Raw genomic sequence first — 16,982 nt, 5'->3', positions numbered from 1 at the left:
TCCCTGTGTTTCATAAGTTTTGGCATATTGTGTTTTTTGTACTCTTTTAATCATCACAAAAAACCTAGGCAGCAACTTTTTCTCTCTTTTTTAGATTTGTGGTGTTCAAAATGACTTGTGAATTCAGTTAATCCAAACTCTCACGGGGGTTCCTTTTATATAAAGCATGCCTCTACTCCCAGCACTTGGGGAGAAGGGAATGTATGAGAAAAGGTCTGAGGGCTCAGACTTCACTGCTTACTCAAGAATTTTGCTGCATTTCAATTAAAAAAGGAATTTAGAAAGATGGTAATGATAACCCTGTATATGAGACAGCAAAAGAGACACAGGTGTATAGAACAGTCTTTTGGACTCTGTGGGAGAGGGCGAGGGTGGCATGATTTGGGAGAATGGCACTGAAACATGTATATCATCATCTGTGAAACAAATCACCAGTCCAGGTTCGACACATGATACAGGATGCTCGGGGCTGGTGCACGGGGATGACCCAGAGGGAGGATAAGGGGAGGAGGGAGGTAGGAGGGGGGTTCAGGAAGGGGAACTCATGTACACCCGGGGCGGATTCATGTCAATGTATGGCAAAACCAACCAATATAATATTGTAAAATAATTAGCCTCCAATAAAAAAAGTTTATATTAAAAAAACATTCCATCTCACTTGATTTAAAGTAAAATAGAAAGGAAGCGTGTGGGCTTTGTCCCATCTTTAACATTAAAAAAAACATAAATATTGCTTCTGTAACAAAACCTGTAACTTACAATGTTGTTTTGTTATTTTTAAAGCCTCCAGCTAAGTTCCTATCAACAGTTCTTGGCAAAAGTAATCTTCAGTTTTCGGGAATGAATATAAAACTGACCATCTCAACATGCAGTCTCACACTGATGAATCTTGACAACCAACAGGTAAGATTATGAGTGTCATTTATAGTTTAACATATCTTCTGTTTTTCTAGAACAGTCTGGGCATAATAAAAAGAATAAAGTTTCAGACAGTGTGCCTAAAACTTAATAAGACATGGGGGAAAATATCTGCCAAGGATTTATGTATAACAATAATTAGAACAACAGTATTATTAAGCCATCACTGGGATATTTAACTGCCTAATACTTGCCCCTACTTAATTGGCTTTGTTAATAAGAAGGAAGGCACAAAGATCATAGTAAATACCATTTGGAATATACTCAAGCCAGTCATTTATTATTCTCCACCATCCTGCCCCAAAGAGAAAGCAGTTCCTTCATCAGGACCAGGGATGCAGATGAAGGACAGAGGAAAGGAGCAATGTTAGGGCCACTGTTGCTAACCAAAATTTAAGCAGAAAACATTTTCTTTCAACCCTTATGATTGAAAAGCCTTCTTGAATGTTATTATATAAACAGCTTTTTCACCTTTGATGATTTATGATGCTATGGTGTGGCCGAGTTCTCACTGTAAATGTTATTTCTTAAAAACCAGCACTGCTGAAGCAAATATAAAAGACACACAGTCACTGGGCTAAATGTGTACTTTAAACTAGGACATCATTTGACTTTTTATTTTTTAAGCTAAATTCCTTTATGTATGCTAGACTTTAATTTTTGTCTAATATGTAATGATTTGAATTTCTTAGTATTTAAGATTTTACTGTGTGGCGTGCTGTTGTTCAGGGACTCATAGAAGGTTCAATGTGTACTTGGCACTGAAAAAACACTAAGAGGCTTTGACGTCACATACAGGTAGAAAGCCTGATTTGCCACTAACAAGCAAGTTATCATCCCACTCAATTCTTATTATCAGTGAAATGAGTTCTTATTCACAGAGCTTCTAAGAAGATCGGTTTAGCAACAGAATGTGTCTGTGGGGTTACTTGCTGCTGCTAAGTCACTTCAGTCGTTTCCGACTCTGTGCGACCCCATAGATGGAAGCCCACCCCGCTCCCCCGTCCCTGGGATTCTCCAGGCAAGAACACTGGAGTGGGTTGCCATTTCCTTCTCCAATGTGTGAAAGTGAAAAGTGAAGTCGCTCAATCGTGTCCGACCCCCAGCGACCCCACGGACTGCAGCCTACCAGGCTCCTCCATCCATGGGATTTTCTAGGCAAGAGTACCGGAGTGGCTTGCCATTGCCTTCTCTGGTGGGATTACTTACAGGATTGAGTAAGATCATGGATATAAATCACACAGCACAGTGCCCTTACATGGTACCTATGATTATTTTTTACTCAAACATTCTTCCTTGAGGCCTTTTCATATACTCAGTACTTAGCAGGGAAAGCACATCGTAATATGAAAAATTATAAAATGGTAACATTTAAGTACAGTTGTAAATGTTTGTATTTCTATTTTCTGGCCAAAAAATTCACTTGTGGTTTTGAGGTTTGCTTTATTTTTTAAATTCAAAAGCAGAATAAAATAACGTTGCTTATAAAACACCACAGAGGAAAATGTTTAATATGAAATAGTTTAAAATGGATTAATTGGGTCATAATTAGTTATCTAAGAGAGGCATACCATTGGTACCTGACAACAGAACATTTGGGGCTGTCCTTGGAAGATGCACCCTATCGGGGTGGAAGGCAAAGCATTCAGTCTTTCAGGTGCTTTGTCCTCAAGACATTTGTGGATGTAAAATTTGTTTTTAGTTTTCACTCATGTGAATGGTACCACCTCTGGTACCATTGCTTTTCGTTGTATATGATTTCATTGAGTATAGGGTTGTGTTGTGTATGGTGGGGGCATAAGTTATTCTCAAAATCTCTTTTCCCTCCACTACTTTTTTCCAGGCCACTGCAATTAGAGCTGGTACAATATACCCATAATCTTTTAGGTAAATAGAAGGAGGGACCCTGGGCATAGGTGGCTTCCACCACCAGTAGTTACAGCAGAGGTGCTTTGGGGAGTGGCTCCCATCTTTTCTACACTGCTGGTGTTGAAGGAGCTGTGTTCAGCCCACTGCTAGAGTGGGGACCAAAGTTAGGATCTCACTGATATCAGGCCCAGGGGCTGATTTTTAAAAATAGTTTTGAACTATTTTGAAGACCTGGGGAGAATAGCCACAGGGGGTGTGTAAAAAAGATGTGCCACTCTGGATGCTTAAACTCAAGAAGCTTTATAGATGCCATTAAAAGGGCAGCTAAAATGTCTCAGGGATAAAGGCAGCAGAAAAGTGACGTTCTGGATGTAGCATGAGAAAATGATTTATTAAATTTTCCTTAGAGAAAAATATCCTTTGAAGTTCTGAGATAAATACAAATACCGCCCCCCCCCAAATTCTAAGATATACTTTGAACTGAAATAAAAAACAGCTTCAAATTTATAGATACATTCATACATGACAGAACACTTACGGGTCAGATGGTTCACGTTTATCTTCCGTCACTGAGAACATCAAGAATGTAACCATTTGCTCCCAGAAAATGTCTCATAGAACCTCAGAGGCAGAAAATAAGATTATATTAAACACAGAAACACGCAGTGCTTACAATTTTTAAAACTTATGTTATTTTGAAATAGGAAAAAACATTTTGGAAAAGCAAGTTAGCTTTTAAGTCCTTGTTTTAGAAATTCAAGCAGCGGACCTCCCTGACATACTTTAATAAAGTTTTAAGAAATGTCAGTCTCAGTAGCTCCCATTCTATTTCTTTACTCATTTCTATACTCCTATTACTGACTCCTTAACAGCTACTGAAACTGAGAAGGGTAATAGATAACAAGGTAAAACAGGCAGAAAGTGGAGAAATCTTTTATCTCCAAGAGAGGCAATTCAAATACCTGGAGGCCAGGTAGGTAATGCAAACTGTCTGGGTTCATGAAAACACAGTGGTGCAAGCGGTGATAGATGATGAGTGCCACTTGTCCTCCACAGTGGAGAGAAAAGCTGGGGAACATGTCTAACAGAATACTTCCCCTGCGTAAAGGCCAATCCCATATGACTATAGATCAAGGGCTGACAGATCTTCCTCTACTTTTGGGCGGGGGGGAAAGATGGAAATCTGGGAGTTTTACTGATCTCTATGAATTATGAGATGTTGGTCTTTAAGAAAATTATAAGCATGAGCCAAACAAAATAGATTTGTGTCCTCGAAGGGAGCCAGTGTGGGACATCCGATATAAGCAAACATTTATGTAAGTATGGATAGACCTGGAAAGCGCTCCAGAAATCACACTACACACTCAGAAGTTTAACTTCTCTCTCCCCCATTCCTCATCTCCACTTCTCCCTACATCAAACAGGCTTAGAATCTCCCCGAACTCCTTTCTTTAGTTTACCTATTTATATAGATGTATATATCTTCATTTGAAGAAGGAAATGGCAACCTACTCCAGTATTCTTGCCTGGAGAATCCCAGGCACAGAAGAGCCTGGTGGGCTGCTGTCTATGGGGTCGCACAGACTTGGACACGACTGAAGCGACTTAGCAGCAGCATATATCTTCATTTAATTCTCACAATTTATAAGGTTCATTTAAGTATTCTTATTTTCAATTCAGGACCCTGAGGCAGAGATTAATCTCTTGTTACAGAGCTAGTAAGCAGTGGAGCCTAGGTTCAAATTAGGTAGGTTTGATTTCAGTCTGTGGTAACGGTAATGTTTAAAAATGTTACCCTTCTCTACTTTCAGTAAATATTAACAAGTATTAATGTCAGAGGTCTTTTAAGTTACTGCCTATTTTTAAGACTAACAAACCATCAAAAGAGTGAGTTAAGAGTCCAGGTCTTTCTCTAAATGAGCCTTCAAACCTAACAGGGAGTAGTTTTCTTTCCCCTTGCTCTTGCTTCCTACTCAATTTCTAAGAGAAATAGAGTAACACTTGTAGTTTGTAGATATGTTTTTTCTGAACCTAATTCCTTGGCATCTTATCTGGAGATATATGCGACTAGTCAATTCATATATATTGGCACTTTTCTTTGTCCAGAGTCCTATTAATTCACATCACACAAGCAGTTATCTATTCAGACTTGTACTGCATCTGTAAGCTGTTTGAAAATGCAAAGAAGTGAGCCATGGGAGACCAATAGGATTAAAATATAAGTGCCAGTGTTTAACCTCCTTTTTAGTCTTCCCCCATCTATCGCTCCTCTCCCTGCCAAGCTAGTGTCTGAATTATGATCATTCTTGTCAGCCCTGTATTATACAGAAAAGAACCCCCCTCTCTAAAACACAGGATGACTGCAACATAAAAGTGAGGCTGAGTTGTCCTGTTATATTGGATGTATCCTTTACTGCCATAATGTAGCGAAAACATCTGGTACCTTTTTACTAATCTTAAGACATGCTGGTATACTGTTTCACTGGGCACAGCCTTCTAATTATATTATTCACATAGAACTTCAGCATCTTACTAACCACAGTGAGATGCTTACTGATTTGGCAGGTTTTCCCAGCTTGGCAAATTCTCTTATAGGAATTTACTAAGTTTAATTTACACCAATTAACTTGTAATCTGGTATTTGAAGCTGGAGCACTTTCCCTTATAAAGTCATTAAATTAAAATCATAAAATGGTTGCAATCACACAATCAAACAGTATAGCAAATAAAAAGTAGAATTAGAGAAAGTATGTATACAATTAGACAAACAAAATACAGAGGACAAGAAATCTTTATTATCTTGAATGCTGGTGCATAACTAAAAACAAGCTTAATTAGAGGAGGAGACAGAGGGAAAGTTCAGATACTGAGGTGGATTTCTGGGCAGATTTTAAACTTTTAAGGGTTGTTCATAGTGTCTTTTTTTAGATATAGGGTTTTCCTTTTACTGGAATAACATTCACTTAACAGTTCTTACATTATGTAGTTCAACCAGTCTTTTGCCTGTAAAGTTAAATGAAAAAAGACAACAAGTGAAACAGAAAATTCTCTAATATATACTGATGTTTGAAAGAGTTTGTGTTCTTTGTACCTTCATGTACATTTTACATGTACATTTAAATTTGAAACTTTATTAAGGACGTCTTAAGTTTTGACTTTTAAAAATGTTCAAGGCAATGAATTTTCTTGAATTAAAGATTACAGTAGCTTTAAAAATGATCAAGATACATGTACAAACAAAATCTCAGTTGTTCTTGGAAACACGTTTTAAGATAAAGCACACAAGACACTTCTTTTGGGGCTAGATTATCCTTTGAGATACTGAAGAATACTCGGTAGAAGATTTATTTTACACTAAAAATTTAGCCTTTGATAACCACAGCTCGGATAGGTCACAAAGTTGAATCTTTAAAGTTTTCTCAATATGCTTTCAGTCCAAACAACTCAAAGACATCTTATGTCCTAAGATGGATAAATCAGTTACTTTTTCTCATGAATAATTATCATCAGTGGGCTCTTGTACTGGCGGTCTGTCTTGGTCATAACTTATTCTTGCAAAGCCATTCCTTACAGTGAAACATTAAAGATTATCTTCCTCAATGCAAGGAAATTACTGTGAATAAACAACAAAGTCAAAGCCGTAAGTGTCTCTGGACATTCTTGAAAACAGGTTTCAACAGTACTAAGATACTTTCCTTTAACAATTTTATTCCTTTTTCATAACTGTCCAGTCACTACCTTATTCTACTCTGCAAAAAAAAAAAAAAATTTTTTTTTGGGAAGATTAAGTTTTTCATTGGCACAGAACTATTTGGAATGAACCCAAAAGACAGTGGAATGCTGGGTCTCTCCTCAAGCAGCTTCGTCCTCTCTTAACAGCATTTAACTACTCTCTGTCAATGATCTCATCACAGCCGAGTTCTTCGGTCAGACGATTGACAACCATAAGTGAAAAAAGCTCTTCGATAAAAGCCAGTTGATCAAACGGGGTCTTCTCATAATGCATCTGAAACCCGCCATCCAGAGCCGCTTCTCTGGCTCTGGAGGTTCTCAGAAACATCTTGTTGGCTTCTTCAAGGGCCGCTGATACTCTGTAGCCCGCACCACTGAGCGGCTCCTCTTCCGGATAGTCATAGTCGTCCTCCCAGTCATCGAATTCCTCGCCCTCGTCCTCGCTCTCGAAATCAGGGGCAGCGATCTGGCCTGGCTGCTCCCCAGGGCTGGGCCGGCTAGCGAGGCCTCGGGGCCCCTGTGGCTCCGCCATTGGCTGGGCCGCCTCCTCCTCCATTGGGCCTTCCTCCTCCAGTTGTGGCGGGGCCCCGGCGCGGGAGGGGTTCGGGGATAGCTCCCGGCTCCCGCCGCCTACCTCCATATGCGGAAGGTCACTCTCACCAGGAATCACATCCATCTGCAGATCATTGCTCTCCTCATAGAGCTCGGACAGCTCGTTCATTTCAGACATAGTGCAAGCAGCTCAACCTCCCCAACAAGTCGTTGGTTTTCCACAAGCTAGGAGCTACGCGGGCGTGCGATTGTGCGCTTGCGCAAGCTCCGTGCGCAAGGCGCTTGCGTGACCTCGTGCGTGTGCGCGCGACCCCCAAACACCGCCTCCCGCTCAGAGCGCAGCTCCGGTTCGGCTGCTGGCAGTGCCCCCCATCCCCCTCTGGGAACATTCCCGGTGCTCGGTGGTCTGCGCTCCGTGCGTTCGAATTTCAGACCTAGGGCTGTGCATTGCTTGGCCCACCTCACCTAACCGTTCTGCTGCTTATGATGCTATAAACTTGAAAATACTCTATATGCCTTCTGAAAACAGAAGGTGGGAAAGATTGAGGGCGAGAGGAGAAGGGGACGACAGAGGATGAGATGGATGGATGACATCACCGACTCAATGGACATGAGTTCGAGTGAACTCCGGGAGTTGGAGATGAACAGGGAGGCGTGGCGTGCTGCAGTCCGTGGGGTCGCAAAGAGTCGGACACGACTGAGCGACTGAACTGAAGACCCCTTAATCTTCCTCGCCTCTCAACCCCTCCTTTCTCGCTATCCTCTTTCTGCTGCTCCTCTTTCCTCCATCCCCAGGCAGTCGCATCTGCTCCACTAACTTTATCTCTGCGCTGCTGCTGCTAAGTCACTTCAGTCGTGTCCGACTCTGTGCGACCCCATAGACGGCAGCCCACCAGGCTCCGCCGTCCCTGGCATTCTCCAGGCAAGAACACTGGAGTGGGTTGCCATTTCCTTCTCCATATCTCTGCGCTGCTGCTGCTGCTGCTAAGTCGCTTCAGTCGTGTCCGACTCTGTGCGACCCCACAGACAGAAGCCCACCAGGCTCCGCCGTTCCTGGGATCCAGGCAGGAACACTGGAGTGGGTTGTCATTTCCTTCTCCATATCTCTGCGCTGCTGCTGCTAAGTCGCTTCAGTCGTGTCCGACTCTGTGCGACCCCACAGACGGAAGCCCACCAGGCTCCCCAGTCCCTGGGATTCTCTGCGCTGCTGCTGCTGCTGCTGCTAAGTCACTTCAGTCGTGTCCGACTCTGTGTGACCCCATAGACGGCAGCCCACCAGGCTCCCCCTTCCCTGGGATTCTCCAGGCAAGAACACTGGAGTGGGTTGCCATTTCCTTCTCCAATGTGTGAAAGTGGAAAGTGAAAAGTGAAAGTGAAGTCGCTTAGTCGTGTCCGACCCTTAGCGACCCCACGGACTGCAGCCTACCAGGCTCCTCCATCCATGGGATTTTCTAGGCAAGAGTACTGGAGTGGCTTGCCATTGCCTTCTCCGCTAATGACCGCTAAATCTGCACCTGAAAACCACACGGTGTTCTCAACCATACATGAGCATATTAAGAACTCATCCATCCCTCTCCTATTTTTCTCATTTAAAAAATGTTAAATTCACAAATAAGCGTATTATCCGTGTTCTTTAAAAAATATGCAGAGAAGAAATACATGGGCCCATTTTTTTCCCTCAGGAGGTGACTTTACACTTAATTTGATGTGTGTTCTTTAAATCTTTTTCCGTGCATTTATATGAATCTTTTAAGTCCTCATGGAAAAATCTTATTTTTTTATATGTCTTACATAATTGCCTTCAACGTATAGAAAAGCAAAAAGCCCCTAAATCTTGTAGATTTAGCTGTTAGTATACATAGACCTGTTTTCATAGTATTCTGTTTGTATAGCTATACTGTAGTTGACTTAACTAGGCACAAAGAATTTTCCTTTTTTGTTTTTTGTGTTGTATCAGTTCTGTTCAGTTGCTCAGTCGTGTCCGACTCTGCGACCCCATGATTTGCAGCACGCCAGGCCTCCTCGTCCATCAGCAACTCCCGGAGTTCACCCAAACCCATGTCCGTTGAGTCGGTGATGTCATCCAGCCATCTCATCCTCTGTCGTCCCTTTCTCCTCCTGCCCCCAATCCCTCCCAGCATCAGAGTCTTTTCCAGTGAGTCAACTCCTCACATGAGGTGGCCAAAGTATTGGAGTTTCAGCTTTAGCATCAGTCCTTCCAATGAACACCCAGGACTGATCTCCTTTAGGATGGACTGGTTGGATCTCCTTGCAGTCCAAGGGACTCTCAAGAGTCTTCTCCAACACCACAGTTCAAAAGCATTAATTCTTCGGTGCTCAGCTTTCTTCACAGTCCTCACATCCATACATGACCACTGGAAAAACCATAGCCTTGACTAGACGGACCTTTGTTGTCAAAGTAATGTTTCTGCTTTTTAGTGTGCTGTCTAGGTTGGTCATAGCTTTCCTTCCAAGGAGTAAGCGTCTTTTAATTTTATGGCTGCAATCACCATCTTTAGTGATTTTGGAGCCCCCCAAAATAAAGTCTGACACTGTTTCCGTATGGGTAAATGAATATCTACATGTGCCAATACTTCTCTCTAGTAAAAACCTAGAAGTGGAAAGGTGGAATTACAGGGTATGCATACTTTAGTTTTAACAAACGTCAAATTCCTCTGAAAGTTATTGCGCAAATTTAAGCACTAGTCAGTGGTGTTCAAGAATATCCACACCCCTGCTACACGTGATTTTGTTGAACTTTAACAACTTTGTCAATTTAATGGTGTCTTGTTTTATTTTTCATAGCCTTGATTTTTTTTTGCAGGTTATCTATCTTTCAATATGTTTATCGAACTTTTGTATTACTTCTGAAAATTAAATGATCTTATTTTGGGTTTATTTTTTTTTCTTATTGATGTAGGAAATTTTTATAAACTATGTGGAAACTATTTCACATGTTGCAAATATATTCTCTTTGCCTGTTGTTTCGTGTTTTGGAGATCTTTTCTTATACAAAAGTTTTAAAATGAGCTTTCATGTAGTCAAATTTAAAAGTTTCTTTCCTGTATGTCTTTTTTTTTTTTTAGATTAGGATGGATTTGCCTACCTCAGAGAACTTAAGCATAATCTTTTATCTGTATTTTAATGTCTGTATGGCTCTTTTGTGGTTCAAATGTTTATTTACAAATATCATGAGGACAGGATTTATTTTTATATTTTTCATATATGTAGCTGAATCAGGTGACTCCACTAATTTAATCACTTGTCCTTTTGTATGATGTTTGGTGCCACATTTATCATAGGCTAAAAGAACACAAAAGTGTCAGTCCTTTTTAGTCTTTGTAGTCTAATGAATTTCTATTGTTCTATAATACTTCTTAATAATAAGGAAAATCTTTTCTCTTTGTTCTTTAAAAAATTGCCTTAGTTCTTCTTGCACATTTATTCTTCCAGTGTGAATTTTAGAAGTAGTTTAAAAAGTTCCCTGAATGGCACTGGTGGAATTTTTATTGGAATTGCATGGAATTTATAAATTAATTTGGGGGAGAATTGATGTCTTTATAATATTGTCTTCTCATCCATAAAGGTGATATATGTCTTTCTGCCTGTTCATGTGTTGTTTATACTCTTCACTGAAGTTTTCCAAAAAGTTGTATGTGATTCTTATTAGTTATATTCTTAGGTTCTCTTGTAAAATATACCTTTCCCTTCTTCCCCATACAGTGTCAGATTGGCTGTTCCTGGTGTACGGGAATGATCTTGATCTCTATATATTGATTTTGTTTTTAGTAATCATTTTAAACTGAAATATAAATATAGAAAACAAATATAGAATAATGCACAAATTGTAAGTGTAGCTTGATTATCACAAAATGAATTTGTTTGTATTAACTGCTACCCAGATCAAGGAACATCATTTGCAGGATCCCAGAAAACCACTTGTTTTCTCTTCCTTTGCCCCCAAAGTCACTACTATCGTGACTTCAAACAGAATGAAATAATTTTGCCTGGTTTTGAACTTGATATAAGTTCAGCTATGCAGTATACAGTCTTTGTGTCTGGCTTCTTTTGCCCAAGAAATATGTTGTTGCTGTGTAGTCCCGTGTTTGAACATCACAGTGATCATCATTGGTATTGTTTCCAGTTTGGGGCTATTATGAGCAAGGCAGTGATTATCTTTCTTGAGATCTTTTGGTATATGTATTTACACAGTTCTTTTGGATATTCATCTAAGAGTAGAACTGTTAGATTCTGTTACACAAATCTGAAGGCAGGATTAGTCAATTGGTACATAGATGATTTAACGAATCTTTAAAAGAGTATGACAAATAGGTCTCTGCAAATTGGTCATTACACTGTGGTTTCCAAATAAGGAAGCCTAGACTCTCAAGTAAAAGAGACAATCTTAGCTAACTTACTTGGATAGTCTTACTTCATATTGAAGCTCTTAATGTTAGCACCTTAGTAAGAATGCTGGCAAATGACTGAAACTCAAGTCAAAGTAACTTATAGAAAAATACATAAGAAAATAAAGGAGGGGGGAAATGTATTGGTTGAAGTGATGAAACAAATGTTACCTCCTGCTTTTTTTACTGTTTTTGACTCTCAGCTTTGATTTTTCTCCAGAGAAAAATAATTTTCTAGCAGACTTTTCCCTCATGACAGAAAAGATGACTCCTAGAAGCTTTGGGCTTGTACTAAGATATTAAATGACAGGGAGAGATGCATTTTCTCCTATTGTTCTCCTCATTTCCTCCTCAGAGATGTTGATTGTCTTTGCTGTATCTAGATGGATGGTGTTTTGTGATTGGCTAGGCCTGGATCATTTGTCTAACTGCAAGGGGTGGGGGCAGTAAGATGCAGTAAGATCAAACCCACATGAACCTCCTGATCTAAATAAGATTATTATAGAACTTGGATGGAGTGGTTTCCAAAGGGATGTTGAGCAGGCAAAATCAAAACAAACAAATGTATGTACATTACCGTTAGATGGTATATAACTAGGAATAATTAGTTTGTAGCATCATGTGTGTTTAATTTGTGTTTTCCAGATTATTGCAAATCATCATATGCAGTCTATTTCTTTTGCTTCTGGAGGGGATCCAGTAAGTATGAATTCATTTAAGTTCTTTTTTTTAATAAGGGTTAAAAGAAATTTCTATGTAAAGCATGTTAACCACTACCTCTCTTTTACAAATATCTTATTACGGTTCATAAATAGCTATATGTAGCAGGCAGTGAAAAATTTGGTTCTGACAAAATACTTCCTGTCACTGATTTTGTAAGTACTTGGATTAGTGGATAAACTAATAATACTCCATTGTGTTACTAGCCATGTAGTTATCATCTGAGAAGCTTCTTGTAGATAGCATCAAATTCATAAAAAACAAGTATGTTACACATCTGTCGATGGTCCTCCCTCAGAACTTTTCAACATAGAGTTCCAGGCAGATCCTCCTAATAGTTGGATTTGGCACATGAGGGGAAGCCTATTTGCCATTCTGGCAAGCAGCCAAGGCAACTGAGTCTAATCTGAAATGAGCAACTAGGTTTTCACTCATGCAGGGAATGTTGAGCTGGGGAGAGAAAACCTATTTTTCCAACCAAGAGGCCACGTGATGCTCAGTTCTCATGAATTGTGCAGGTCTGATTCGGTGCTTTCCCTCCAAGCGTTCTCTGCAGAGTAGAGGGTTGTTCACGGACCTCCAACTACATCATTTCTAGATCAGAGCAAAAGGAGATGGGCACTGAAGAGAGGAAGCCTGTCACTGACCAAGAAACACATCTGTTTAAACTGAGGGAGCAAGAGAAGGATTTTGCTCCTCTGTGACATTATGACATTATGACATTTTTCTTGTACCTACAAATGTTCAGGGATTTTACCTGATCTTACACCCAGTCAAAAATCTGCATATAACTATCCCTAGCTCCTCTCTATCCACCCTCCATCCAACCTTGTAATCTGACCTCAACAGCGACACCAAGGGATATGTTTGGTAGCAGAGAGCGTCAACTCCCAGCCTGAAAAGGCCAGCACTGTCACTTCTCTTCCTAACCCTCTATAACTTGACCATCCACGAAGGAACTTGATCACTTTTGTAAAGCACTGTAAAGTAATGAGTTCTGTAAGATCAGTGGGAAAAATAATTGTTGCCGTTGCCTTAAATTTCCCTTTTCAAGTTTCAAGAGTGGCTGTCATTTTTAAATTGATATGAAAATCCTCATTTACCCTAGACATGCCCTGCACGGTGTCTTTGATAGTTCTCCAGAATCCTAATTCTTTTTAGACTGTCTTTATGTGCCTTTAGTTCTTTAAACCAGCCAAAGCACTGCCCCTACCAAAGATAGTAAAGAATTTGTATCTACTGTGGGAAAGTTTGTGCCTACTGAATTGAGTGGCACCTCTGTGTTTTCTACAGGTGGAGAGAAAATCTGCTGATTTTACTTAGAAAAATGGGGTGACCAGAGCCTTGGCATTAGAGGTTCCCCCAAGTGAAGTTTTACCCTCAGGTCAGGAAGACAATATGGTGGTCTGCCAGGCTCTCAAGTCAAGTAGACTTGAGTTACTTACATTCTCTTAAGTTTCAGGGTCCTCTTCTGTAAAATGGGAAATGATCCCCCTTGCCTCAAAGTGTTGTGAGCATTAAGTGAAATGGTGCATGTAAACTGCTAGCATAGTGCCTGGCACGGAGTGATAAGAGATGACTGTCACCAATATCGCTAATACATGTCTATATTTTCTTAGGACACTGTCTGAGATAATTTACAGCTTCGCGGCTAATTGAGTCCAAGGGTTTGGAAGCTAAAAGTCTCCATGACCTAATGTGGTACCTTCTTCCTACCAGATTCCCTCCAAAGTTTCAGAAATACTGGGTGTTCCTTCTCACCTCTTGACCTTGCTCACCCTCACTTTTACTCCCTTCTCAGAAACAGTTTACTTGTCTCCCTTCAATCAGCCCCGAAGACAGTTCTTGGTAATGCTTTTGCATCTGTATACACTTTCTCCATCTCAAGAATGCATTATGAGTATGAGAAAATTAAATATCCTTCTTATATTTCCTCCCATTGTTTGTGCTTTTAACATTCTTTAAATTCTCCCAAATATTTACAGTTATGGAATTTTAAGAGATTCTTTTGAACATGAGGAAACTGAGGCCTGGAAATATAAGAAGTGTATTTAATTTTCTCATGCTCACAATGCATTCTTGAGACCTCTTTCCCATCAACTAAGACAGCAGACAACATTGCGAGCATCGTACCACCTCTTCAACTTTAAAATGAGCAGCCAAGCCCCCACAATTGTGTCTTTGCTTGTAAATTATATAATAAAAAACTTATTGGCATGACTTTATTTATATATATTTCAAATCTTTTGTCTTTTTGTATAAGAGAGATTTACTTAGGTATGTGTTAGTTTTTAAAATAACTGAAGGCAAGTTATACTGACCCTGAGATCTGTTTCCTGTATGATTCATTGTGGGTTATTAAGTGATTGTCCTTGAGGGTATTACAAACATGGACTTTTATTTCCTGCCGGTTGATTTCATCTTCCCTCTAGAGAGCCATACTTCTAATCTGCAAATGGCATTGTGTGTATTTTTTTCTGAGAAGAGATAACAAAAGCATCTTTAATTATTAAAATCTTACCATTCATCAGCATACTGTTTTCAATAAAAGTCAAAATTACCAAGTAGCTTTTTGTTTCTTTTTACAAAGCCAGCAACACATCTCTTTTTTTTAAACATAAGTTGAAATGGTGCTGTTATATCTTCTTTTTAAGTGTCTTTATTTTTATACAATTATTAAAGGTAAATTTCATTTACAGTTATTATAAAATATTGGCTATATTCCCTGTGTTATACAATACATCCGTAAGCCTATTTAAACCCAATAGTTTGTGCCTCCTCTCCCTCTTCCCTATATTGTCTCCTGCTCTGATTACCACTAGTTTGGAGCACACCTTTTGGAGTTCCTTAGGATTTTCATGGGTTCTCTATTTCAAAAATGATCTCTTCTTTCTACATATTGATCAAATAAATGCCTTTTATTTTTGCTATATTATTCCTTAAGTTGTGCTGCATAAAAGCAAGCTAATCACCACAAAACTATGTCTCTCTAATCAGCTTATTTTCTGATCTACATGGTATCTGTTTGGACAACTGGGAAATCGTGGTGTAACATCCTAGTTTATGACATAAACTTTGTGATTACATAACCCCTGATATTTCAACTTTCAACACAGGATAGTCCCTAACCATTTTAAAAGAATATTTGTCCTAGCACAGTCCCTACCTACATTCTCTTTTATTCTTAGTGATATTGTCTGCCTCTAAATTTTTAATCTTCAGATTCTCTCCCCAAGGGGCAAAGAAGGTAGACTCTACAATTGCTAAGTATATATTATGTATTTGGTTATGTTTCCTCCTAGGATGCTTTCCTTTGCTGTTTAAACAGAAACCTTAGTATCAGTCTTTGCCTGAATATCATACCTTAAATGTACTCTTTTATCTTTCACCAGTACAATCCGTTCATTTTAAATGCAGTCATTTTCCCTTTTTTATAGGATACTACAGACTATGTTGCCTACGTAGCTAAAGATCCAGTTAATCAACGAGGTATGGAAAGCAACTTCTAGATTTTCCTAAGAGTTGGTATATACCAACTTTTGAAAGTAACAAGCAACTATTTTCAATATGTAAAGTGATGAGTATTGCTAGAGTGTATTGGGGATCTAGAAATATTATGTAAATATGTGTTTGAAATAAATAGCCCTGCCAGCAGAGCAAAGGAGAAAAAATTATAGGTGGGATTTAAATCCCTTCAACTAAAAGTCTTACCATCTATTTGTGTAAGCGAAAGGGAAGCTGTTTTAGTAAGGATAGATGGGCTGGCAGCTACATCCCCCATGTGAATTGCACACAAGACCCAAATCAGTGAGGTCATGGGCCTGTAGTTGCCTTGGCAAGTGTGTGCACATGTGTGTTTATAGGTGTTAAGCCTGTGCCTTGCTGTTCAAGAGCCTGGCATACCACTTTGAGTGTCTGTCTGGCTTTTCCTCGTCTTTTAGATCTCAGTTTTAATGTCTCTTCTTCAAAAAGACCTTCTTTGACTGATAGCATCTACCGTCTTCAGTAGTATATGCCACTCTGCTGGGTTATAATACTTTGTTTCTCTTCTGTTGACACTTATCCTACACTTTTATTATTTTAGTTACTCACTTGTTTATGTGTTTAGTGTCTGTCCTTTCTACTAAAAGCTACTGGAGGGCAGGAACTTGTTTCTCTTACTGTTGTTTCCCAAGCACTCATCACAATGACTTGCGCGTGGCAATGAGTAACTATTTTTGTTGAATGACAGCGTGAATGGAAGAGTGAGTTGATGAGTTGTTTCACCCCAGAATTTAGTGAGATTGACTAAGAAACTCACCTGCCAGCCACATTTTATGTCAAGGGCCTGAAGTTAGGCCACTGGGCCTCTGTAGACAGACATGCTGAGTGTTGCTTCTCATCCCTGACTCTGGGATATTCAGACTCATTTTAGGGACTAGTGTTAGGTTGCCTCCTCTCCTTAACTAGAGCCTATTAGTTGAGCAGTACCCTTTGTCACCTCAGGGTGGAGTTTGCCCCCAGACATTCATTAAGTATGTATGGAGTGGAATTTGGAAATTCAAAGAGCTATAAAAACATGAGGCAAAAATGCATGTGGCATACTGGGGAACAGGGCTTCCCTGGTGGCTCAGTGGTAAAGAATCTGCCTGCCAAAGCAAGAAATGCAGGTTCAATCCCTGGGAAGATGCCTTGGAGAAGGAAATGGCAGTCTACTCCCAGTACTTCAGTATTCTTGCCTGGGAAATCCAGTCCATGGAGTCACAAAAGAGTTGGACACGACTTAGCAACTAAACAACAACAACA

General features: G+C 39.7%; 2 protein-coding genes across 2 annotated transcripts in view; one reads left to right on the top strand and one right to left on the bottom strand.

Moving 5' to 3' along the window:
* SHC4 (SHC adaptor protein 4) overlaps nucleotides 1-16,982 on the top strand; it is a 136,634-nt gene that overhangs the window by 81,791 nt on the left and 37,861 nt on the right. The window contains exons 4-6 of the mRNA XM_088839590.1: nucleotides 784-903; nucleotides 12,123-12,176; nucleotides 15,635-15,686. Coding sequence (XP_088695716.1) covers nucleotides 784-903; nucleotides 12,123-12,176; nucleotides 15,635-15,686 — 226 coding nt within the window. The remainder of the gene's footprint in view (nucleotides 1-783; nucleotides 904-12,122; nucleotides 12,177-15,634; nucleotides 15,687-16,982) is intronic.
* Nucleotides 5,561-7,336, bottom strand: EID1 (EP300 interacting inhibitor of differentiation 1). The gene has a single exon (XM_055436440.2). The coding sequence runs from the start codon at nucleotides 7,247-7,249 to the stop codon at nucleotides 6,674-6,676; it is 576 nt and encodes a 191-aa protein (XP_055292415.2). The 5' UTR covers nucleotides 7,250-7,336; the 3' UTR covers nucleotides 5,561-6,673.

Source organism: Moschus berezovskii, chromosome 9, assembly GCF_049115385.1.
Source record: "Moschus berezovskii isolate FMDL1 chromosome 9, NW_MosBer_1.0, whole genome shotgun sequence".
NCBI lineage: Eukaryota > Metazoa > Chordata > Mammalia > Artiodactyla > Moschidae > Moschus > Moschus berezovskii.
Note: the sequence above shows the minus strand (reverse complement) of the source record. Positions and strands in the feature narration are given on the sequence as shown.

Bases quoted from the DNA above. Each gene is read 5' to 3' on its own strand.
- EID1 (XM_055436440.2), bottom strand. From the start codon at position 7,249: ATGTCTGAAATGAACGAGCTGTCCGAGCTCTATGAGGAGAGCAATGAT.